This window comes from Eucyclogobius newberryi, unplaced genomic scaffold (genome assembly GCF_026437365.1).
Source record: "Eucyclogobius newberryi isolate DKJ021-1_F unplaced genomic scaffold, fEucNew1.0.hap1 SCAF_31, whole genome shotgun sequence".
In the NCBI taxonomy this organism is placed as follows: Eukaryota; Metazoa; Chordata; class Actinopteri; order Gobiiformes; family Gobiidae; genus Eucyclogobius; species Eucyclogobius newberryi.
In genome coordinates this window covers 160,359-185,931 of record NW_027315957.1, presented here as the reverse complement: position 1 = coordinate 185,931, position 25,573 = coordinate 160,359, and the positions used below count along the sequence as shown (strand labels likewise).

Below are 25,573 nucleotides of genomic sequence, written 5' to 3'. Positions count from 1 at the left end.
TGAGGGAGGAGAAAGTGAGGGAGGAGAGAAGAAGTGAGGGAGGAGAGAAGAAGTGAGGGAGGAGAGAAGAGGTGAGGGAGGAGAGAAGAGTGAGGAGAGAGAAGAAGTGAGGGAGGAGAAAAGAAGTGAGGGAGGAGAGAAGAGGTGAGGGAGGAGAGAAGAAGTGAGGGAGGAGAGAAGAAGTGAGGGAGGAGAGAAGAAGTGAGGGAGGAAGAGAAGAAGTGAGGGAGGAGAAAGAGGTGAGGGAGGAGAGAAGAAGTGAGGGAGGAGAGAAGAAGTGAGGAGGAGAGAAGAAGTGAGGGAGAAGAGAGAAGTGAGGAGGAGAAAAGTGAGGGAGGAGAGAAGAGGTGAGGGAGGAGAGAAGAAGTGAGGGAGGAGAGAAGAAGTGAGGGAGGAGAGAAGAGGTGAGGGAGGAGAGAAGAAGTGAGGGAGGAGAGAAGAAGTGAGCGAGGAGAGAAGAAGTGAGGGAGGAGAGAAGAGGTGAGGGAGGAGAGAAGAGGTGAGGGAGGAGAGAAGAGGTGAGGGAGGGAGAGAAGAGTGAGGAGGAGAGAAGAGGTGAGGGAGGAGAGAAGAAGTGAGGGAGGAGAGAAGAGGTGAGGGAGGAGAGAAGAAGTGAGGAGGAGAGAAGAAGTGAGGGAGGAGAGAAGAAGTGAGGGAGGAGAGAAGAGGTGAGGGAGGAGAGAAGAAGTGAGGGAGGAGAGAAGAAGTGAGGGAGGAGAGAAGAAGGTGAGGGAGGAGAGAAGAAGTGAGGGAGGAGAGAAGAAGTGAGGGAGGAGAGAAGAGGTGAGGGAGGAGAGAAGAAGTGAGGGAGGAGAGAAGAGGTGAGGGAGGAGAGAAGAGGTGAGGGAGGAGAGAAGAAGTGAGGGAGGAGAGAAGAGGTGAGGGAGGAGAGAAGAGGTGAGGGAGGAGAGAAGAGGTGAGGGAGGAGAGAAGAAGGTGAGGGAGGAGAGAAGAGTGAGGGAGGAGAGAAGAGGTGAGGGAGGAGAGAAGAAGTGAGGAGGAGAGAAGAAGTGAGGGAGGAGAGAAGAAGTGAGGGAGGAGAGAAGAGGTGAGGGAGGAGAGAAGAAGTGAGGGAGGAGAGAAGAGTGAGGGAGGAGAGAAGAGTGAGGGAGGAGAGAAGAAGTGAGGGAGGAGAGAAGAGTGAGGGAGGAGAGAAGAGGTGAGGGAGGAGAGAAGAAGTGAGGAGGAGAGAAGAAGTGAGGGAGGAGAGAAGAAGTGAGGGAGGAGAGAAGAAGGTGAGGGAGGAGAGAAGAAGTGAGGGAGGAGAGAAGAAGTGAGGGAGGAGAGAGAGTGAGGGAGGAGAGAAGAGGTGAGGGAGGAGAGAAGAAGTGAGGGAGGAGAGAAGAAGGTGAGGGAGGAGAGAAGAGGTGAGGGAGGAGAGAAGAAGTGAGGGAGGAGAGAAGAAGTGAGGGAGGAGAGAAGAAGTGAGGGAGGAGAGAAGAAGTGAGGGAGGAGAGAAGAGGTGAGGGAGGAGAGAAGAGTGAGGGAGGAGAGAAGAGGTGAGGGAGGAGAGAAGAGGTGAGGGAGGAGAGAAGAAGTGAGGGAGGAGAGAAGAGTGAGGGAGGAGAGAAGAGGTGAGGGAGGAGAGAAGAAGTGAGGGAGGAGAGAAGAAGTGAGGGAGGAGAGAAGAAGTGAGGGAGGAGAGAAGAGGTGAGGGAGGAGAGAAGAAGTGAGGGAGGAGAGAAGAAGTGAGGGAGGAGAGAAGAGTGAGGGAGGAGAGAAGAGGTGAGGGAGGAGAGAAGAAGTGAGGGAGGAGAGAAGAGGTGAGGGAGGAGAGAAGAGTGAGGGAGGAGAGAAGAAGTGAGGGAGGAGAGAAGAAGTGAGGGAGAGAAGAGTGAGGAGAAAGGTGAGGGAGGAGAGAAGAGTGAGGGAGGAGAGAAGAAGTGAGGGAGGAGAGAAGAGGTGAGGGAGGAGAGAAGAGGTGAGGGAGGAGAGAAGAAGTGAGGGAGGAGAGAAGAAGTGAGGGAGGAGAGAAGAGGTGAGGGAGGAGAGAAGAAGTGAGGGAGGAGAGAAGAGTGAGGGAGGAGAGAAGAGGTGAGGGAGGAGAGAAGAAGTGAGGGAGGAGAGAAGAAGTGAGGGAGGAGAGAAGAGTGAGGGAGGAGAGAAGAAGTGAGGGAGGAGAGAAGAAGTGAGGGAGAGAGAAGAAGTGAGGGAGGAGAAAGTGAGGGAGGAGAGAAGAGGTGAGGGAGGAGAGAAGAAGTGAGGGAGGAGAGAAGAAGTGAGGAGGAGAGAAGAGGTGAGGGAGGAGAGAAGAAGTGAGGGAGGAGAGAAGAGGTGAGGAGGAGAGAAGAAGTGAGGGAGGAGAGAAGAGGTGAGGGAGGAGAGAAGAGGTGAGGAGAGAGAAGGAGGGAGGAGAGAAGAAGTGAGGGAGGAGAGAAGAAGAGTGAGGAGAGGAGGAGAAGAGGTGAGGGAGGAGAGAAGAGGTGAGGAGGAGAGAAGAAGTGAGGGAGGAGAGAAGTGAGGAGGAGAGAAGAGTGAGGGAGGAGAGAAGAGGTGAGGGAGGAGAGAAGAAGTGAGGGAGGAGAGAAGAGGTGAGGGAGGAGAGAAGAAGGTGAGGGAGGAGAGAAGAAGTGAGGGAGGAGAGAAGAGAGGAGAGAGAGAGGTGAGGAGGAGAGAAGAAGTGAGGGAGGAGAGAAGAGGTGAGGGAGGAGAGAAGAGTGAGGGAGGAGAGAAGAAGTCGAGGGAGGAGAGAAGAGTGAGGGAGGAGAGAAGAAGTGAGGAGGAGAGAAGAAGGTGAGGGAGGAGAGAAGAAGTGAGGGAGGAGAGAAGAGGTGAGGGAGGAGAGAAGAGGTGAGGGAGGAGAGAAGAAGTGAGGGAGGAGAGAAGAGGTGAGGGAGGAGAGAAGAAGTGAGGGAGGAGAGAAGAGGTGAGGGAGGAGAGAAGAAGTGAGGGAGGAGAGAAGAGGTGAGGGAGGAGAGAGAAGTCGAGGGAGGAGAGAAGAGGAGGAGAGAGAGAGTGAGGGAGGAGAGAAGAGGTGAGGGAGGAGAGAAGAAGTGAGGGAGGAGAGAAGAAGTGAGGAGGAGAGAAGAAGTGAGGGAGAGAGAAGAGGTGAGGGAGGAGAGAAGAGGTGAGGGAGGAGAGAAGAAGTGAGGGAGGAGAGAAGAGGTGAGGAGAGAGAGAGAGAAGAGAGGGAGGAGAGAAGAGGTGAGGGAGGAGAGAAGAGGAGGGAGGAGAGAGAGTGAGGGAGGAGAGAAGAAGGTGAGCGAGGAGAGAAGAAGTGAGGGAGGAGAGAAGAGGTGAGGGAGGAGAGAAGAAGTGAGGGAGGAGAGAAGAGGTGAGGGAGGAGAGAAGAGGTGAGGAGGAGAGAAGAAGTGAGGAGGAGAGAAGAGTGAGGAGAGAGAAGAGGTGAGGGAGGAGAGAAGAAGTGAGGGAGGAGAGAAGAAGGTGAGGAGGAGAGAAGAAGTGAGGGAGGAGAGAAGAAGTGAGGGAGGAGAGAAGAAGTGAGGGAGGAGAGAAGAGGTGAGGGAGGAGAGAAGAAGTGAGGGAGGAGAGAAGAAGGTGAGGGAGGAGAAGAGTGAGGGAGAGAGAGACTTGAGGAGAGGAGAGAGAAGAAGTGAGGGAGGAGAGAAGAGGAGGGGGAGAGGAGAGAAAGAGGTGAGGGAGGAGAGAAGAAGTGAGGGAGGAGAGAAGAGGTGAGAGGAGGAAGAGAGAGGAGAGAGAGTGAGGAGGAGAGAAGAAGTGAGGGAGGAGAGAAGAAGTGAGCGAGGAGAGAAGAGTGAGGAGAGAGAGAGGAGAGAAGAAGTGAGGGAGGAGAGAAGAAGTGAGGGAGGAGAGAAGAGGTGAGGGAGGAGAGGAAGAGGTGAGGGAGGAGAGAAGAAGTGAGGGAGGAGCGAAGAGCGAGGAGAGAGAGTGAGGAGAAGAGAGGGAGGAGAAGAGGTGAGGGAGGAGAGAGAGAGAAGAGAGTGAGGGAGGAGAGAAGAGGTGAGGGAGGAGAGAAGAGGTGAGGGAGGAGAGAAGAAGTGAGGGAGGAGAGAAGAAGTGAGGAGGAGAGAAGAGTGAGGGAGGAGAGAGAAGTGAGGGAGGAGAGAAGTGAGGGAGGAGAGAAGAAGTTAGGGAGGAGAGAGAGTGAGGGAGGAGAGAAGAAGTGAGGGAGGAGAAGAGTGAGGGAGGAGAGAAGAAGTGAGGGAGGAGAAAAGTGAGGGAGGAGAGAAGAAGTGAGGGAGGAGAGAAGAAGTGAGGGAGAGAGAAGAGAGAAGTGAGGAGAAGAGGAGAGAGAAGAAGTGAGGGAGGAGAAAGTGAGGAAGAGAGAGAGTAGAGAGGAGGAAGAGAAGAAGTGAGGAGGAGAGAAGAGGTGAGGGAGGAGAGAAGAATGAGGGAGGAGAGAAGAAGTGAGGGAGGAGAGAAGAGGTGAGGGAGGAGAGAAGAAGTGAGGGAGGAGAGAAGAAGTGAGGGAGGAGAGAAGAGGTGAGGGAGGAGAGAAGAAGTGAGGGAGGAGAGAAGAAGTGAGGAGGAGAGAAGAAGTGAGGGAGGAGAGAAGAGGTGAGGGAGGAGAGAAGAAGTGAGGGAGGAGAGAAGAAGTGAGGGAGGAGAGAAGAGGTGAGGGAGGAGAGAAGAAGTGAGGGAGGAGAGAAGAAGTGAGGGAGGAGAGAAGAAGTGAGAGGAGGGAGAGAAGAGGTGAGGAGAGAGAGAGAAGAAGTGAGTGTTGTAACTATTCTATGTGTCTATGCATTAATTCTGTGAGTTCCGAAAATGGCATAGTGCAATTTATTATTATGTTACATTTATTTTGAAATACCGCTACATCCTTATTTTGAAGAGTAAAACCCGGATGTGAAATGTGTGTCGTCCGCCATCTTGACTAATAAAAAGGGTACGAAAATAAGTTCGGAATCTCTGGAGGACAGGAAGTACTCTGTCCTCTCTGGAGGACAGGAAGTACTTGTGTCCTCTCTGGAGGACAGGAAGTACTTGTGTCCTCTCTGGAGGTTGTGTCCTCTCTGGAGGAAAGGAAGTACTTGTGTCCTCTCTGGAGGACAGGAAGTCCTTGTGTCCTCTCTGGAGGACAGGAAGTACTTGTGTCCTCTCTGGAGGACAGGAAGTACTTGTGTCCTCTCTGGAGGACAGGAAGTACTTGTGTCCTCTCGGAGGACAGGAAGTACTTGTGCCTGTTTAAGAAACATAATAATATTCTGGCCTTTTTCTCTTTCAATTCAATTTATTTTTGTAACGCCCAAAGTCAAAGGCACAGTCTACATGTCTGGACACCCTGGGGTGACCAGGATGTCCCAGGGCCACGCCCTCACACCAGGCCAATCAGCTGCTTTTGTCCTTCAGAGTCTGTAAACTTCAGAGTCAGGACTAAACATGGAGCGGCCTCCTGCTGGTGCCAGAGTCAGGACTAAACATGGACCGGCCTCCTGCTGGTGCCAGAGTCAGGACTAAACATGGACCGGCCTCCTGCTGGTGCCAGAGTCAGGACTGAACATGGACCGGCCTCCTGCTGGTGCCAGAGTCAGGACTAAACATGGACCGGCCTCCTGCTGGTGCCAGAGTCAGGACTGAACATGGACCGGCCTCCTGCTGGTGCCAGAGTCAGGACTAAACATGGACCGGCCTCCTGCTGGTGCCAGAGTCAGGACTAAACATGGACCGGCCTCCTGCTGGTGCCAGAGTCAGGACTAAACATGGAGCGGCCTCCTGCTGGTGCCAGAGTCAGGACTAAACATGGAGCGGCCTCCTGCTGGTGCCAGAGTCAGGACTAAACATGGACCGTCCTCCTGCTGGTGCCAGAGTCAGGACTGAACATGGACCGGCCTCCTGCTGGTGCCAGAGTCAGGACTAAACATGGACCGGCCTCCTGCTGGTGCCAGAGTCAGGACTGAACATGGACCGGCCTCCTGCTGGTGCCAGAGTCAGGACTAAACATGGACCGGCCTCCTGCTGGTGCCAGAGTCAGGACTAAACATGGAGCGGCCTCCTGCTGGTGCCAGAGTCAGGACTAAACATGGAGCGGCCTCCTGCTGGTGCCAGAGTCAGGACTAAACATGGACCGTCCTCCTGCTGGTGCCAGAGTCAGGACTAAACATGTACCGGCCTCCTGCTGGTGCCAGAGTCAGGACTGAACATGGACCAGCCTCCTGCTTGTGCCTCAGTGTCAGTTGCTCCGCCTCCTCAGTTACATGTTGGCTCTCGCCCTCAGCTCGTCTTTCAGGAAAGACAAAGACAAAGACAAACCTTGACGCTCCTGAAGACGCTCCGAGGATTTGGGTCCAAAGAAGCCATGATGCATCCTGGGAGTTTATGACATCACACTCTGAGGAGAGAGAGAGAGAGTGAGAGAGAGAGAGGGGGAGAGAAAGAGAGGGGGAGAGAGAGGGGGAGAGAGAGGGGGAGGGGGAGAGAGAGGGGGAGAGAAAGAGAGGGGGAGAGAGAGGGGGAGAGAGAGGGGGAGGGGGAGAGAGAGGGGGAGAGAGAGGGGGAGGGGGAGAGAGAGGGGGAGGGGAGAGAGAGGGGGAGAGAGAGGGGGAGGTTTCCTTCCTGGATAAACTGCACAAACAGAAATGAAACTGAACGATCGGCAAAAAAGAAATGTCGAGACACCACCTGATGATGTCACAATGTGGAACAGAGTGTTGTGACTTCTGTAGATGGAGCACTGAAGTCTGAAGAGCAAAGTCCCCTCCCGACCGCCTCCCCTCCAGACCGCCTCCCCTCCCGACCGCCTCCCCTCCCGACCGCCTCCCCTCCAGACCGCCTCCCCTCCCGACCGCCTCCCCTCCCGACCGCCTCCCCTCCCGACCGCCTCCCCTCCCGACCGCCTCCCCTCCCGACCGCCTCCCCTCCAGACCGCCTCCCCTCCCGACCGCCTCCCCTCCCGACCGCCTCCCCTCCAGACCGCCTCCCCTCCCGACCGCCTCCCCTCCAGACCGCCTCCCCTCCCGACCGCCTCCCCTCCAGACCGCCTCCCCTCCCGACCGCCTCCCCTCCAGACCGCCTCCCCTCCAGACCGCCTCCCCTCCCGACCGCCTCCCCTCCCGACCGCCTCCCCTCCCGACCGCCTCCCCTCCAGACCGCCTCCCCTCCCGACCGCCTCCCCTCCAGACCGCCTCCCCTCCCGACCGCCTCCCCTCCCGACCGCCTCCCCTCCAGACCGCCTCCCCTCCCGACCGCCTCCCCTCCCGACCGCCTCCCCTCCAGACCGCCTCCCCTCCAGACCGCCTCCCCTCCCGACTGCCTCCCCTCCCGACCGCCTCCCCTCCAGACCGCCTCCCCTCCCGACCGCCTCCCCTCCCGACCGCCTCCCCTCCCGACCGCCTCCGAGAGAGAGAGGAAGAGATAAAGAGAGATACAGGGGGAGAGAGAGAGGCAAAAATGCCCGAGCTGTCTCTGCTCCTGTCTCTGCTCCTGTCTCTGCTCCTGTCTCTGCTCCTGTCTCTGCTCCTGTCTCTGCTCCTGTCTCTGGTTCTGTCTCTGCTCCTGTCTCTGCTCCTGTCTCTGCTCCTGTCTCTGGTTCTGTCTCTGCTCCTGTCTCTGCTCCTGTCTCTGCTCCTGTCTCTGCTCCTGTCTCTGGTTCTGTCTCTGCTCCTGTCTCTGCTCCTGTCTCTGCTCCTGTCTCTGGTTCTGTCTCTGCTCCTGTCTCTGCTCCTGTCTCTGGTCCTGTCTCTGCTCCTGTCTCTGCTCCTGTCTCTGGTTCTGTCTCTGGTCCTGTCTCTGCTCCTGTCTCTGGTCCTGTCTCTGCTCCTGTCTCTGCTCCTGTCTCTGCTCCTGTCTCTGCTCCTGTCTCTGCTCCTGTCTCTGGATTATGCAATAAAAACAGTGGTTGAATTCCTCACATTCCACTGTCACTTTCCAAACGAGGAAAAGGAAAAGTGTAAAACACGATCGTTCATTCAGTCCAGAGACAGGAGCAGAGACAGGAGCAGAGACAGGAGCAGAGACAGGACCAGAGACAGGAGCAGAGACAGGAGCAGAGACAGGAGCAGAGACAATCCAGATTTGCTGATCTTTGCAGGGACTCGCATGCATCTGGTCCCGGTCCCGGTCCTGGTCCCGGTCCTGGTCCCGGTCCTGGTCCTGGTCCCGGTCCTGGTCTCGGTCTCGGTCTGGACTTACATGCAGCAGAAGACTCCAGGTCCTGGTCCCGGTCTTGGTCTGGTTTAGTTTTTGTCTCGACAGATCTGATAAAGACAGTAAAAGAGGGCGGAGACAGGAAGCAGGGAACACAACAGACATTTGCACACACGTGGACTAAACCAGGACTAAAGCAGGACTAAACCAGGACTAAAGCAGGACTAAAGCAGGACTAAAGCAGGTCTAAACCAGGACTAAACCAGGACTAAAGCAGGACTAAAGCAGGACTAAAGCAGGACTAAAGCAGGACTAAAGCAGGACTAAAGCAGGACTAAAGCAGGTCTAAACCAGGACTAAACCAGGACTAAACCAGGTCTAAACCATCAAGTCTTAAGATGCAAAGTCCGGTGAATAAAACCATGAGATAAAGAGTCCTTGACCTCGTTTCCTTCGGGCCACAACGAGAATAAAGTCATAATTCATGACTTTATGATGCGTCTTTTACATGACAAACACCGGAGTACGTCACATGACGTCACATGACAGGTCCCGGACCTGTCATGTGACGTCATGTGACGTACTCCGGTGGTGGTGCTCGCGTGTGTTGGAGCTCATGCCATGATGTATGGATGATGTATGGTTAATGGAGGATGATGTATGGGTGATGTATGGATGATGTGTGGATGATGTGTGGGCAATGTATGGATGATGTATGGATGATGTATGGGTGATGTATGGATAATGTGTGGATGATGTGTGGGCAATGTATGGATGATGTATGGATGATGTGTGGGTGATGTATGGATAATGTGTGGGTGATGTATGGATGATGTATGGATAATGTGTGGGTGATGTATGGATGATGTGTGGGTAATGTATGGATGATTTATGGAGGATGTATGGATAATGTATGGATAATGTGTGGGCAATGTATGGATGATGTGTGGGTGATGTATGGATAATGTATGGAGAATGTATGGATGATGTATGGATGATGTGTGGGTGATGTATGGATAATGTATGGATATGTGGGTGATGTATGGATGATGTGTGGGTGATGTATGGATGATGTATGGATAATGTATGGATGATATGTGGGTGATGTATGGATGATGTATGGAGGATGTATGGATAATGTGTGGGTGATGTATGGGTGATGTATGGATAATGTATGGATGATATGTGGGTGATGTATGGATGATGTATGGAGGATGTATGGATAATGTGTGGGTGATGTATGGATAATGTATGGATGATATGTGGGTGATGTATGGATGATGTACGGAGGATGTATGGATGATGTATGGATAATGTATGGATGATATGTGGGTGATGTATGGAGGATGTATGGAGGATGTATGGATAATGTGTGGCTGATGTATGGGTGATGTATGGATAATGTATGGATGATATGTGGGTGATGTATGGATGATGTATGGATGATTTGTGAGTGATGTATGGATGATGTACGGAGGATGTATGGATGATGTATGGATAATGTATGGATGATATGTGGGTGATGTATGGAGGATGTATGGATAATGTGTGGGTGATGTATGGATGATGTATGGATAATGTATGGATGATATGTGGGTGATGTACGGATAATGTGTGGGTGATGTATGGATGATGTATGGATAATGTATGGATGATATGTGGGTGATGTATGGATGATGTGTGGGTGATGTATGGATGATGTATAGAGGATGTATGGATAATGTATGGATGATGTGTGGGTGATGTATGGAGAATGTGTGGATGATATGTGGGTGATGTATGGGTGATGTATGGATAATGTATGGATGATATGTGGGTGATGTATGGAGGATGTGTGGGTGATGTATGGATGATGTATGGATAATGTATGGATATGTGGGTGATGTATGGATGATGTGTGGGTGATGTATGGATGATGTATGGATAATGTATGGATGATATGTGGGTGATGTATGGAGGATGTATGGAGGATGTATGGATAATGTGTGGGTGATGTATGGGTGATGTATGGATAATGTATGGATGATATGTGGGTGATGTATGGATGATGTATGGAGGATGTATGGATGATGTATGGATGATGTATGGATAATGTATGGATGATATGTGGGTGATGTATGGATGATGTACGGAGGATGTATGGATGATGTATGGATAATGTATGGATGATATGTGGGTGATGTATGGATGATGTATGGATGATGTATGGATGATATGTGGGTGATGTATGGATGATGTACGGAGGATGTATGGATGATGTATGGATAATGTATGGATGATATGTGGGTGATGTATGGAGGATGTATGGATAATGTGTGGGTAATGTATGGATGATGTACGGATAATGTGTGGGTGATGTATGGATGATGTATGGATAATGTATGGATGATATGTGGGTGATGTATGGATGATGTACGGAGGATGTATGGATGATGTATGGATAATGTATGGATGATATGTGGGTGATGTATGGATGATGTACGGAGGATGTATGGATGATGTATGGATAATGTATGGATGATATGTGGGTGATGTATGGAGGATGTATGGAGGATGTATGGATAATGTGTGGCTGATGTATGGGTGATGTATGGATAATGTATGGATGATATGTGGGTGATGTATGGATGATGTATGGATGATATGTGGGTGATGTATGGATGATGTACGGAGGATGTATGGATGATGTGTGGATAATGTATGGATGATATGTGGGTGATGTATGGAGGATGTATGGATAATGTGTGGGTAATGTATGGATGATGTACGGATAATGTGTGGGTGATGTATGGATGATGTATGGATAATGTATGGATGATATGTGGGTGATGTATGGATGATGTACGGAGGATGTATGGATGATGTATGGATAATGTATGGATGATATGTGGGTGATGTATGGATGATGTACGGAGGATGTATGGATAATGTATGGATGATGTGTGGATAATGTGTGGGTAATGTATGGGTGATGTATGGATAATGTATGGATGATATGTGGGTGATGTATGGATGATGTGTGGGTGATGTATGGATGATGTATGGATGATGTGTGGGTGATGTATGGAGGATGTATGGAGGATGTATGGATAATGTGTGGGTGATGTATGGGTGATGTATGGATAATGTATGGATGATATGTGGGTGATGTATGGGTGATGTATGGATAATGTATGGATGATGTGTGGGTGATGTATGGATGATGTATGGAGGATGTATGGAGGATGTATGGATAATGTGTGGGTGATGTATGGGTGATGTGTGGATAATGTATGGATGATATGTGGGTGATGTATGGATGATGTACGGAGGATGTATGGATAATGTATGGATGATGTGTGGGTAATGTATGGGTGATGTATGGATAATGTATGGATGATATGTGGGTGATGTATGGATGATGTGTGGGTGATGTATGGATGATGTATGGATGATGTGTGGGTGATGTATGGATGATGTATGGATAATGTGTGGGTGATGTATGGGTGATGTATGGATAATGTATGGATGATATGTGGGTGATGTATGGATGATGTGTGGATAATGTATGGATGATATGTGGGTGATGTATGGAGGATGTATGGATAATGTGTGGGTGATGTATGGGTGATGTATGGATAATGTATGGATGATATGTGGGTGATGTATGGATGATGTGTGGATAATGTATGGATGATATGTGGGTGATGTATGGATGATGTGTGGATAATGTATGGATGATATGTGGGTGATGTATGGAGGATGTATATATAATGTGTGGGTAATGTATGGATGATATGTGGGTGATGTATGGATGATGTACGGAGGATGTATGGATGATGTATGGATGATGTATGGATAATGTATGGATGATATGTGGGTGATGTATGGAGGATGTATGGATGATATGTGGGTGATGTATGGAGGATGTATGGAGGATGTATGGATGATGTATGGATAATGTACGGAGGATGTATGGATGATGTATGGATAATGTATGGATGATATGTGGGTGATGTATGGAGGATGTATGGATAATGTGTGGGTAATGTATGGATGATGTGTGGATAATGTATGGATGATATGTGGGTGATGTATGGAGGATGTATGGATAATGTGTGGGTGATGTATGGGTGATGTATGGATAATGTATGGATGATATGTGGGTGATGTATGGAGGATGTATGGATAATGTGTGGGTGATGTATGGGTGATGTATGGATAATGTATGGATGATATGTGGGTGATGTATGGATGATGTGTGGATAATGTATGGATGATGTATGGGTGATGTATGGATAATGTATGGATGATATGTGGGTGATGTATGGATGATGTGTGGATAATGTATGGATGATATGTGGGTGATGTATGGATGATGTGTGGATAATGTATGGATGATGTATGGGTGATGTATGGATAATGTATGGATGATATGTGGGTGATGTATGGATGATGTACGGAGGATGTATGGATGATGTATGGATGATGTATGGATAATGTATGGATGATATGTGGGTGATGTATGGAGGATGTATGGATGATATGTGGGTGATGTATGGAGGATGTATGGAGGATGTATGGATGATGTATGGATAATGTACGGAGGATGTATGGATGATGTATGGATAATGTATGGATGATATGTGGGTGATGTATGGAGGATGTATGGATAATGTGTGGGTAATGTATGGATGATGTGTGGATAATGTATGGATGATATGTGGGTGATGTATGGAGGATGTATGGATAATGTGTGGGTGATGTATGGGTGATGTATGGATAATGTATGGATGATATGTGGGTGATGTATGGAGGATGTATGGATAATGTGTGGGTGATGTATGGGTGATGTATGGATAATGTATGGATGATATGTGGGTGATGTATGGATGATGTGTGGATAATGTATGGATGATGTATGGGTGATGTATGGATAATGTATGGATGATATGTGGGTGATGTATGGATGATGTGTGGATAATGTATGGATGATATGTGGGTGATGTATGGATGATGTGTGGATAATGTATGGATGATGTATGGGTGATGTGTGGGTGATGTATGGATGATGTATGGATAATGTATGGATGATATGTGGGTGATGTATGGAGGATGTATGGATAATGTGTGGGTGATGTATGGATGATGTATGGATAATGTATGGATGATATGTGGGTGATGTATGGAGGATGTATGGATAATGTGTGGGTGATGTATGGGTGATGTATGGATAATGTATGGATGATATGTGGGTGATGTATGGATGATGTGTGGATAATGTATGGATGATGTATGGGTGATGTATGGATAATGTATGGATGATATGTGGGTGATGTATGGATGATGTGTGGATAATGTATGGATGATATGTGGGTGATGTATGGATGATGTGTGGATAATGTATGGGTGATGTATGGATAATGTATGGATGATATGTGGGTGATGTATGGATGATGTGTGGATAATGTATGGATGATGTGTGGATAATGTATGGATGATATGTGGGTGATGTATGGATGATGTGTGGATAATGTATGGATGATATGTGGGTGATGTATGGAGGATGTATGGATAATGTGTGGGTAATGTATGGATGATGTATGGGGGATGTATATCCGGGCGTCAGGAGGAGGGGCAGGCGGATGTATGTGTTCCGTGTGTTTTACTGAGTTTGTCTAAGAGAAGACAAAAGGTCAGAATCCGGGACTAAAACTGAAATGCAAACACTGAGCGCGTGAGAAGAGTGACTGTGCTCAAAGTGTCCACGTACAGCAGGGGCCCCAAACCTTTAGACTCGAGGGCCACATTAGGGTTCTAAAGTTTTACCGAGGGGCGGGGCCAGGAAAATATGGTGTGTTTGTTTGAACGAATGAATGACTATAAATGACACAAGATTTGACCTGTAACTTGTATATTTCGTCTCTGCTCCGCTGCGTCGAGAACGCGGCGTATTTGCGTTTTTCTTCAACTTCGCCATAATGCGCGAATAGGCGTTTGCGGTTTGAACGGGCCTTAACAAAGCAACATATGCATTAAATCATGATGAATTTAAAGACATTTCAGTGGAATAAACAGCAGCTTCAGCTTCAGTGGAACCGACGTGTTGTTGAGCTTCTGTTTTGAGTCAAAGTCTGGAGTCAGTTTAGATTCTTTAGTTCTGAAGCTGGATCTGTCTCACGTCTGAAGCTCCAGCAGAAGCAGCATCTTCTGTACGCGCTCCACAGGTTTAGTTTCCTTCAGTGAAGCATCAAAGTCGTTCAGTTTAAGAGCGTTGCATTTCTTCTCCCATAAATGATCCAGAAGCAACAGCATGAAATGAGTCATATCCAGAAATAACTCATCTTAATCAAATTCACCAGAATATGCAACATTTTGACTTTAATGTTACATTTTTGCACGTCTGTCCTTCACATCTCCTGTGGTTGGACACGTCTCCTGTGGTTGGACACGTCTCCTGTGGTTGGACACGTCTGCAGTGGTTGGACACGTCTGCAGTGGTTGGACACGTCTCCTGTGGTTGGACACGTCTCCTGTGGTTGGACACGTCTCCTGTGGTTGGACACGTCTCCTGTGGTTGGACACGTCTGCAGTGGTTGGACACGTCTCCTGTGGTTGGACACGTCTCCTGTGGTTGGACACGTCTGCAGTGGTTGGACACGTCTCCTGTGGTTGGACACGTCTCCTGTGGTTGGACACGTCTCCTGTGGTTGGACACGTCTGCAGTGGTTGGACACGTCTCCTGTGGTTGGACACGTCTCCTGTGGTTGGACACGTCTCCTGTGGTTGGACACGTCTGCAGTGGTTGGACACGTCTCCTGTGGTTGGACACGTCTCCTGTGGTTGGACACGTCTGCAGTGGTTGGACACGTCTCCTGTGGTTGGACACGTCTCCTGTGGTTGGACACGTCTCCTGTGGTTGGACACGTCTGCAGTGGTTGGACACGTCTGCAGTGGTTGGACACGTCTCCTGTGGTTGGACACGTCTGCGGTGGTTGGACACGTCTGCAGTGGTTGGACACGTCTCCTGTGGTTGGACACGTCTGCAGTGGTTGGACACGTCTGCAGTGGTTGGACACGTCTCCTGTGGTTGGACACGTCTCCTGTGGTTGGACACGTCTGCAGTGGTTGGACACGTCTCCTGTGGTTGGACACGTCTGCGGTGGTTGGACACGTCTGCGGTGGTTGGACACGTCTGCAGTGGTTGGACACGTCTGCAGTGGTTGGACACGTCTGCAGTGGTTGGACACGTCTCCTGTGGTTGGACACGTCTCCTGTGGTTGGACACGTCTCCTGTGGTTGGACACGTCTGCAGTGGTTGGACACGTCTGCAGTGGTTGGACACGTCTGCAGTGGTTGGACACGTCTCCTGTGGTTGGACACGTCTCCTGTGGTTGGACACGTCTCCTGTGGTTGGACACGTCTCCTGTGGTTGGACACGTCTGCAGTGGTTGGACACGTCTGCAGTGGTTGGACACGTCTCCTGTGGTTGGACACGTCTCCTGTGGTTGGACACGTCTCCTGTGGTTGGACACGTCTCCTGTGGTTGGACACGTCTGCAGTGGTTGGACACGTCTGCAGTGGTTGGACACGTCTGCAGTGGTTGGACACGTCTCCTGTGGTTGGACACGTCTGCAGTGGTTGGACACGTCTGCAGTGGTTGGACACGTCTCCTGTGGTTGGACACGTCTCCTGTGGTTGGACACGTCTCCTGTGGTTGGACACGTCTGCAGTGGTTGGACACGTCTCCTGTGGTTGGACACGTCTCCTGTGGTTGGACACGTCTGCAGTGGTTGGACACGTCTCCTGTGGTTGGACACGTCTCCTGTGGTTGGACACGTCTCCTGTGGTTGGACACGTCTGCAGTGGTTGGACACGTCTCCTGTGGTTGGACACGTCTCCTGTGGTTGGACACGTCTCCTGTGGTTGGACACGTCTGCAGTGGTTGGACACGTCTCCTGTGGTTGGACACGTCTCCTGTGGTTGGACACGTCTCCTGTGGTTGGACACGTCTGCAGTGGTTGGACACGTCTCCTGTGGTTGGACACGTCTCCTGTGGTTGGACACGTCTCCTGTGGTTGGACACGTCTGCAGTGGTTGGACACGTCTCCTGTGGTTGGACACGTCTCCTGTGGTTGGACACGTCTCCTGTGGTTGGACACGTCTGCAGTGGTTGGACACGTCTCCTGTGGTTGGACACGTCTCCTGTGGTTGGACACGTCTCCTGTGGTTGGACACGTCTGCAGTGGTTGGACACGTCTCCTGTGGTTGGACACGTCTCCTGTGGTTGGACACGTCTGCAGTGGTTGGACACGTCTCCTGTGGTTGGACACGTCTCCTGTGGTTGGACACGTCTCCTGTGGTTGGACACGTCTGCAGTGGTTGGACACGTCTGCAGTGGTTGGACACGTCTCCTGTGGTTGGACACGTCTGCGGTGGTTGGACACGTCTGCAGTGGTTGGACACGTCTCCTGTGGTTGGACACGTCTGCAGTGGTTGGACACGTCTGCAGTGGTTGGACACGTCTCCTGTGGTTGGACACGTCTCCTGTGGTTGGACACGTCTGCAGTGGTTGGACACGTCTCCTGTGGTTGGACACGTCTGCGGTGGTTGGACACGTCTGCGGTGGTTGGACACGTCTGCAGTGGTTGGACACGTCTGCAGTGGTTGGACACGTCTCCTGTGGTTGGACACGTCTCCTGTGGTTGGACACGTCTCCTGTGGTTGGACACGTCTGCAGTGGTTGGACACGTCTGCAGTGGTTGGACACGTCTGCAGTGGTTGGACACGTCTCCTGTGGTTGGACACGTCTCCTGTGGTTGGACACGTCTCCTGTGGTTGGACACGTCTCCTGTGGTTGGACACGTCTCCTGTGGTTGGACACGTCTGCAGTGGTTGGACACGTCTGCAGTGGTTGGACACGTCTCCTGTGGTTGGACACGTCTCCTGTGGTTGGACACGTCTCCTGTGGTTGGACACGTCTCCTGTGGTTGGACACGTCTGCAGTGGTTGGACACGTCTGCAGTGGTTGGACACGTCTGCAGTGGTTGGACACGTCTCCTGTGGTTGGACACGTCTGCAGTGGTTGGACACGTCTGCAGTGGTTGGACACGTCTCCTGTGGTTGGACACGTCTCCTGTGGTTGGACACGTCTCCTGTGGTTGGACACGTCTGCAGTGGTTGGACACGTCTCCTGTGGTTGGACACGTCTCCTGTGGTTGGACACGTCTGCAGTGGTTGGACACGTCTCCTGTGGTTGGACACGTCTCCTGTGGTTGGACACGTCTCCTGTGGTTGGACACGTCTGCAGTGGTTGGACACGTCTCCTGTGGTTGGACACGTCTCCTGTGGTTGGACACGTCTCCTGTGGTTGGACACGTCTGCAGTGGTTGGACACGTCTCCTGTGGTTGGACACGTCTCCTGTGGTTGGACACGTCTCCTGTGGTTGGACACGTCTGCAGTGGTTGGACACGTCTCCTGTGGTTGGACACGTCTCCTGTGGTTGGACACGTCTCCTGTGGTTGGACACGTCTGCAGTGGTTGGACACGTCTCCTGTGGTTGGACACGTCTCCTGTGGTTGGACACGTCTCCTGTGGTTGGACACGTCTGCAGTGGTTGGACACGTCTCCTGTGGTTGGACACTTATGCTCATCAACTGCTCCAAAATGTGCCACTTCAAGACCATTTCTGGATATGATTCATAAACTAACAGGGCCGCACCTGTCATAAACTGCACCTGTCATAAACCGCACCTGTCATAAACCGCACCTGTCATAAACCGCACCTGTCATAAACCGCAGGTGCCCACGTTGTGACATGAGATATTCACACATAAATATGGTCCAGATAATGATGCACATGTGTCTTTTGATCGACATAAGACCATCTTTACACACAATGAGACACACACAAGACGACATAAGACCATCTTTACACACAATGAGACACACACAAGAGGACATAAGACCATCTTTACACACAATGAGACACACACAAGAGGACATAAGACCATCTTTAGACACAATGAGACACACACAAGAGGACATAAGACCATCTTTAGACACAATGAGACACACACAAGAGGACATAAGACCATCTTTACACACAATGAGACACACACAAGAGGACATAAGACCATCTTTACACACAATGAGACACACACAAGAGGACATAAGACCATCTTTACACACAATGAGACACACACAAGAGGACATAAGACCATCTTTACACACAATGAGACACACACAAGACGACATAAGACCATCTTTACACACAATGAGACACACACAAGAGGACATAAGACCATCTTTACACACAATGAGACACACACAAGAGGACATAAGACCATCTTTAGACACAATGAGACACACACAAGAGGACATAAGACCATCTTTAGACACAATGAGACACACACACAAGAGGACATAAGACCATCTTTACACACAATGAGACACACACAAGAGGACATAAGACCATCTTTACACACAATGAGACACACACAAGACGACATAAGACCATCTTTACACACAATGAGACACACACAAGAGGACATAAGACCATCTTTAGACACAATGAGACACACACAAGAGGACATAAGACCATCTTTAGACACAATGAGACACACACACAAGAGGACATAAGACCATCTTTACACACAATGAGACACACACAAGAGGACATAAGACCATCTTTACACACAATGAGACACACACAAGAGGACATAAGACCATCTTTAGACACAATGAGACACACACAAGAGGACATAAGACCATCTTTAGACACAATGAGACACACACAAGAGGACATAAGACCATCTTTACACACAATGAGACACACACAAGAGACATAAGACCATCTTTACACACAATGAGACACACACAAGAGGACATAAGACCATCTTTACACACAATGAGACACACACAAGAGGACATAAGACCATCTTTACACACAATGAGACACACACAAGAGGACATAAGACCATCTTTACACACAATGAGACACACACAAGAGGACATAAGACCATCTTTACACACAATGAGACACACACAAGAGGACATAAGACCATCTTTACACACAATGAGACACACACAAGACGACATAAGACCATCTTTACACACAATGAGACACACACAAGACGACATAAGACCATCTTAACACACAATGAGACACACACAAGACGACATAAGACCATCTTTACACACAATGAGACACACACAAGAGACATAAGACCATCTTTACACACAATGAGACACACACAAGACGACATAAGACCATCTTAACACACAATGAGACACAAACAAGAGGACATAAGACCATCTTTACACACAATGAGACACAAACAAGACAACTAAACAAAGATGGAAGAATAAGTCTGGACTTATTTATTTAAAGTGATATTGAGGCTCTTTACGATGGTCATGTGACTGGACAGAGGAGTGGGACAGGGCTGTGCTTGGTCCTCTCTGTTGTTCGCTTTGAACTTGGAAACATTGGCCCAAAACATTAAACAAAAACAGTTGATTGCTTCTCGATGGGACGGGACATGTCCAGCTGCAGATGTCTCGATGGGACGGGACATGTCCAGCTGCAGATGTCTCGATGGGACGGGACATGTCCAGCTGCAGATGTCTCGATGGGACGGGACATGTCCAGCTGCAGATGTCTCGATGGGACGGGACATGTCCAGCTGCAGATGTCTCGATGGGACGGGACATGTCCAGCTGCAGATGTCCCGATGGGACGGGACATGTCCTTCTGCAGATGTCCCGATGGGACGGGACATGTCCTGCTGCAGATGTCCCGATGGGACGGGACATGTCCTTCTGCAGATGTCCCGATGGGACGGGACATGTCCTGCTGCAGATGTCCCGATGGGACGGGACATGTCCTTCTGCAGATGTCCCGATGGGACGGGACATGTCCTGCTGCAGATGTCCCGATGGGACGGGACATGTCCTTCTGCAGATGTCCCGATGGGACGGGACATGTCCTGCTGCAGATGTTATATTATATCGAAACAAACATGTCCATGTTTAAAAGTGTCTCTCTGGCGCCCCCTCTGTCCTTTAGAAAGATGTTTAAATGACAAACAGAATCTCTTAAATATTTAGGCGTGGCACTTCATAAAGAACTATCAATGTTAAAGATAATATACCATTTTCTTTACTATAAAGACCTTGAAAAACTAAAGTCTAAATCAAAGGATTGAAAGTATAAATATGAATGTTTTGCACAGATTATTCTCTCTGTTCTAGACACTGATGGAATTAAACTAAGATAAGATAAGATCTAGATTTATATTAAAATAAACCTCAAATCTGATCTAAAACTCTACAATTATAAAAATAAAAAGGGGGCGGAGCTTACCTTGTGTGATAAATGACTTTATTTCAGGTGAAATGAGAGCGTTGCTGGTGTGATCCAGAGTGTTGTGCTCAATGGTCTTATACTGAGAGTCATGTGGTGCCTGAGGTTCCTGTACAGGTCTTATACTGAGAGTCATGTGGTGCCTGAGGTTCCTGTACAGGTCTTATACTGAGAGTCATGTGGTGCCGGGGGTTCCTGTACAGGTCTTATACTGAGAGTCATGTGGTGCCTGAGGTTCCTGTACAGGTCTTATACTGAGAGTCATGTGGTGCCTGAGGTTCCTGTACAGGTCTTATACTGAGAGTCATGTGGTGCCGGGGGTTCCTGTACAGGTCTTATACTGAGAGTCATGTGGTGCCTGAGGTTCCTGTACAGGTCTTATACTGAGAGTCATGTGGTGCCTGAGGTTCCTGTACAGGTCTTATACTGAGAGTCATGTGGTGCCTGAGGTTCCTGTACAGGTCTTATACTGAGAGTCATGTGGTGCCTGAGGTTCCTGTACAGGTCTTATACTGAGAGTCATGTGGTGCCTGAGGTTCCTGTACAGGTCTTATACTGAGAGTCATGTGGTGCCGGGGGTTCCTGTACAGGTCTTATACTGAGAGTCATGTGGTGCCTGAGGTTCCTGTACAGGTCTTATACTGAGAGTCATGTGGTGCCGGGGGTTCCTGTACAGGTCTTATACTGAGAGTCATGTGGTGCCGGGGGTTCCTGTACAGGTCTTATACTGAGAGTAATGTGGTGCCTGAGGTTCCTGTACAGGTCTTATACTGAGAGTCATGTGGTGCCGGGGGTTCCTGTACAGGTCTTATACTGAGAGTCATGTGGTGCCTGAGGTTCCTGTACAGGTCTTATACTGAGAGTCATGTGGTGCCTGAGGTTCCTGTACAGGTCTTATACTGAGAGTCATGTGGTGCCTGAGGTTCCTGTACAGTTCTTACTGCAGATGACAGACGCTTGAGTCATTTGGAGGAAGTGAAGAATCTCTGGCTCAAATCTGTTCTTACAACATGGAAGGAGCTGATCAGAACAAACTAAACACACATGTTACAAACTTAAACTGGTAAAACTTTATGACCAAAGGTTTTGTACCAAATAGAACTGAGCTGAGACTCAAGGTCTGGAGGACAAAAGGTCTAAAGGTTTTTCACCAGATGTAAAAGAGAATGACATGAAAAGCTTTAATGTGTGGAAAGAGAAACAGAACTTTTAATGTTTTTTACACATAAAGAGTCATGACCTTTATAACCTGTGACTCAGATGTTTATCAAGGTCATGACCTTTATAACCTGTGACTAAGATGTTTATCAAGGTCATGACCTTTATAACCTCTGACTCAGATGTTTATCAAGGTCATGACCTGTATAACCTGTGACTCAGATGTTTATCAAGGTCATGACCTTTATAACCTGTGACTAAGATGTTTATCAAGGTCATGACCTTTATAACCTCTGACTCAGATGTTTATCAAGGTCATGACCTTTATAACCTCTGACTCAGATGTTTATCAAGGTCATGACCTTTATAACCTGTGACTAAGATGTTTATCAAGGTCATGACCTTTATAACCTCTGACTCAGATGTTTATCAAGGTCATGACCTTTATAACCTGTGACTAAGATGTTTATCAAGGTCATGACCTTTATAACCTCTGACTCAGATGTTTATCAAGGTCATGACCTTTATAACCTGTGACTCAGATGTTTATCAAGGTCATGACCTTTATAACCTCTGACTCAGATGTTTATCAAGGTCATGACCTTTATAACCTGTGACTCAGATGTTTATCAAGGTCATGACCTTTATAACCTCTGACTCAGATGTTTATCAAGGTCATGACCTTTATAACCTGTGACTCAGATGTTTATCAAGGTCATGACCTTTATAACCTCTGACTCAGATGTTTATCAAGGTCATGACCTTTATAACCTCTGACTCAGATGTTTATCAAGGTCATGACCTTTATAACCTGTGACTCAGATGTTTATCAAGGTCATGACCTTTATAACCTGTGACTCAGATGTTTATCAAGGTCATGACCTTTATAACCTGTGACTCAGATGTTTATCAAGGTCATGACCTTTATAACCTGTGACTCAGATGTTTATCAAGGTCATGACCTTTATAACCTGTGACTCAGATGTTTATCAAGGTCATGACCTTTATAACCTGTGACTCAGATGTTTATCAAGGTCATGACCTTTATAACCTCTGACTCAGATGTTTATCAAGGTCATGACCTTTATAACCTCTGACTCAGATGTTTATCAAGGTCATGACCTTTAAACCTCTGACTCAGATGTTTATCAAGGTCATGACCTTTATAACCTCTGACTCAGATGTTTATCAAGGTCATGACCTTTAAACCTCTGACTCAGATGTTTATCAAGGTCATGACCTTTATAACCTCTGACTCAGATGTTTATCAAGGTCATGACCTTTAACCTTTCAAGAGGAATAATATATAAATTATATCAATACATTTTTAATCTGGACAAATACTAAATATATGAAAACAAATGAAAGAATCTCATGTTTTGACAGATGAAGAGTGGGAGGAGCCAGAGGAGCCCCTCCCACATTCATGCCCTTATTTGGTCAGAAGCGCCAACTTTCTTCTTAACTCGAGGTCAAAGGTCAAAGTTCTTCCCAGGGAAATGCAACTGTTGTAGAAACAGCGCCACCAGGAGGTGAACCACTGTCACATGACCTGGGACTGTCCTGTCAATCACACATATGTGAGTGAAGCTCACCACGCTCTGATACAGCATTTACCCCTGAACTATACTACTATGAACTTGGGCCTCAAAACTCCAGCGTACTTTTGAACGTACTTTGACGTACTATTGAAAGTACTAAAATACCAAAAAATAATATTTTACTGCAGAATTGTTACTTTCACAGCTTTAAGAGTCGACAGTGAAACACTTTATTTGATCAACACGTCTTTATTAAAAATATCTCACATTAAAGTCATTTCTTTGCACAAACTTTAAATCTTCGTCTCGTTCCAACAAAACGCTGCAAATCTACAAAAATATCCTTTTTCTCACATTCCAACCACAAAACAGCCACAAGTCAGAAAAACATCATAAAAAACATCAACACGCGACAACCCAGATCTAAACCCGGCTCTAAACCCGGATCTAAACCCGGCTCTAAACCCGGATCTAAACCCGGCTCTAAACCCGGATCTAAACCCGGCTCTAAACCCGGCTCTAAACCCGGATCTAAACCCGGATCTAAACCCGGCTCTAAACCCGGCTCTAAACCCGGATCTAAACCCGGCTCTAAACCCGGCTCTAAACCCGGCTCTAAACCCGGCTCTAAACCCGGCTCTAAACCCGGCTCTAAACCCGGCTCTAAACCCGGATCTAAACCCGGCTCTAAACCCGGCTCTAAACCCGGATCTAAACCCGGCTCTAAACCCGGATCTAAACCCGGATCTAAACCCGGATCTGTTTTTAAATTAAATTTCTTGAATTTGAATTTCTTTGCTTAATTTTCATTGGCTGAGGCTTGGATGCTCTGCTCTGATTGGCTCTTCATTATTTACAGCTGTAAAGTTAAATTGAGCGTGTTTTCATTCTGAATCTTTTTAGTCGAGTCACAGGAGAATGAATCCAGGCCGTTAAAGGCGCAGTGCGGGACATGAGGGGCGTCGCCCCATGTCTACTGCACGTCTAGAGCTTTAGCGCACCAGAACTCACACCAGAACTCACACCAGAACTCACACCTGAGCGAAACACAAAGTCTTTGAACAAAGATGGAAAGAAAAGACGATTTTCGCCTTAAAAATAATATTTTCACTTTACAAAAGTATAACTTGTGTTAAAAGTGTGTAATATTTCTGTGGATAAAAGTAAAAACTACTGTGGAGGACACGCCCACATGTGTCACAGCGCCCCCTGGAGGACACGCCCACATGTGTCACAGCGCCCCCTGGAGGACACGCCCACATGTGTCAAAGCGCCCCCTGGAGGACACGCCCACATGTGTCAAAGCGCCCCCTGGAGGACACGCCCACATGTGTCACAGCGCCCCCTGGAGGACACGCCCACATGTGTCACAGCGCCCCCTGGAGGACACGCCCACATGTGTCACAGCGCCCTCTGGAGGACACGCCCACATGTGTCACAGCGCCCCCTGGAGGACACGCCCACATGTGTCACAGCGCCCTCTGGAGGACACGCCCACAGGTGTCACAGCGCCCCTGGAGGACACGCCCACAGGTGTCACAGCGCCCCTGGAGGACACGCCCACAGGTGTCACAGCGCCCCCTGGAGGACACGCCCACATGTGTCACAGCGCCCCCTGGAGGACACGCCCACAGGTGTCACAGCGCCCCCTGGAGGACACGCCCACAGGTGTCACAGCGCCCCTGGAGGACACGCCCACAGGTGTCACAGCGCCCCCTGGAGGACACGCCCACATGTGTCACAGCGCCCTCTGGAGGACACGCCCACATGTGTCACAGCGCCCTCTGGAGGACACGCCCACAGGTGTCACAGCGCCCCCTGGAGGACACGCCCACAGGTGTCACAGCGCCCCCTGGAGGACACGCCCACAGGTGTCACAGCGCCCCCTGGAGGACACGCCCACATGTGTCACAGCGCCCCCTGGAGGACACGCCCACATGTGTCACAGCGCCCTCTGGAGGACACGCCCACATGTGTCACAGCGCCCCCTGGAGGACACGCCCACATGTGTCACAGCGCCCTCTGGAGGACACGCCCACATGTGTCACAGCGCCCCCTGGAGGACACGCCCACATGTGTCACAGCGCCCCCTGGAGGACACGCCCACATGTGTCACAGCGCCCCCTGGAGGACACGCCCACATGTGTCACAGCGCCCTCTGGAGGACACGCCCACATGTGTCACAGCGCCCCCTGGAGGACACGCCCACATGTGTCACAGCGCCCTCTGGAGGACACGCCCACATGTCTCACAGCGCCCCCTGGAGGACACGCCCACAGGTGTCACAGCGCCCCCTGGAGGACACGCCCACAGGTGTCACAGCGCCCCTGGAGGACACGCCCACAGGTGTCACAGCGCCCCCTGGAGGACACGCCCACATGTGTCACAGCGCCCTCTGGAGGACACGCCCACATGTGTCACAGCGCCCTCTGGAGGACACGCCCACAGGTGTCACAGCGCCCCCTGGAGGACACGCCCACAGGTGTCACAGCGCCCCCTGGAGGACACGCCCACAGGTGT

The 25,573-nt window shown here is 49.6% G+C and overlaps 1 protein-coding gene across 1 annotated transcript in view; it reads right to left on the bottom strand.

The window, feature by feature from the left end:
• LOC140374754 (solute carrier organic anion transporter family member 2B1-like) overlaps window positions 1–8,070 on the bottom strand; it is a 71,890-nt gene extending 63,820 nt beyond the window's left edge. The window contains exons 1-2 of the mRNA XM_072461754.1: window positions 8,053–8,070; window positions 6,175–6,253 (exon numbers count right to left, since the gene is read on the bottom strand). Of these exons, the coding sequence (XP_072317855.1) occupies window positions 6,175–6,222 (48 nt within the window). The 5' untranslated portion in view covers window positions 6,223–6,253; window positions 8,053–8,070. The remainder of the gene's footprint in view (window positions 1–6,174; window positions 6,254–8,052) is intronic.
• Between the last annotated feature and the right edge of the window lie 17,503 nt (window positions 8,071–25,573).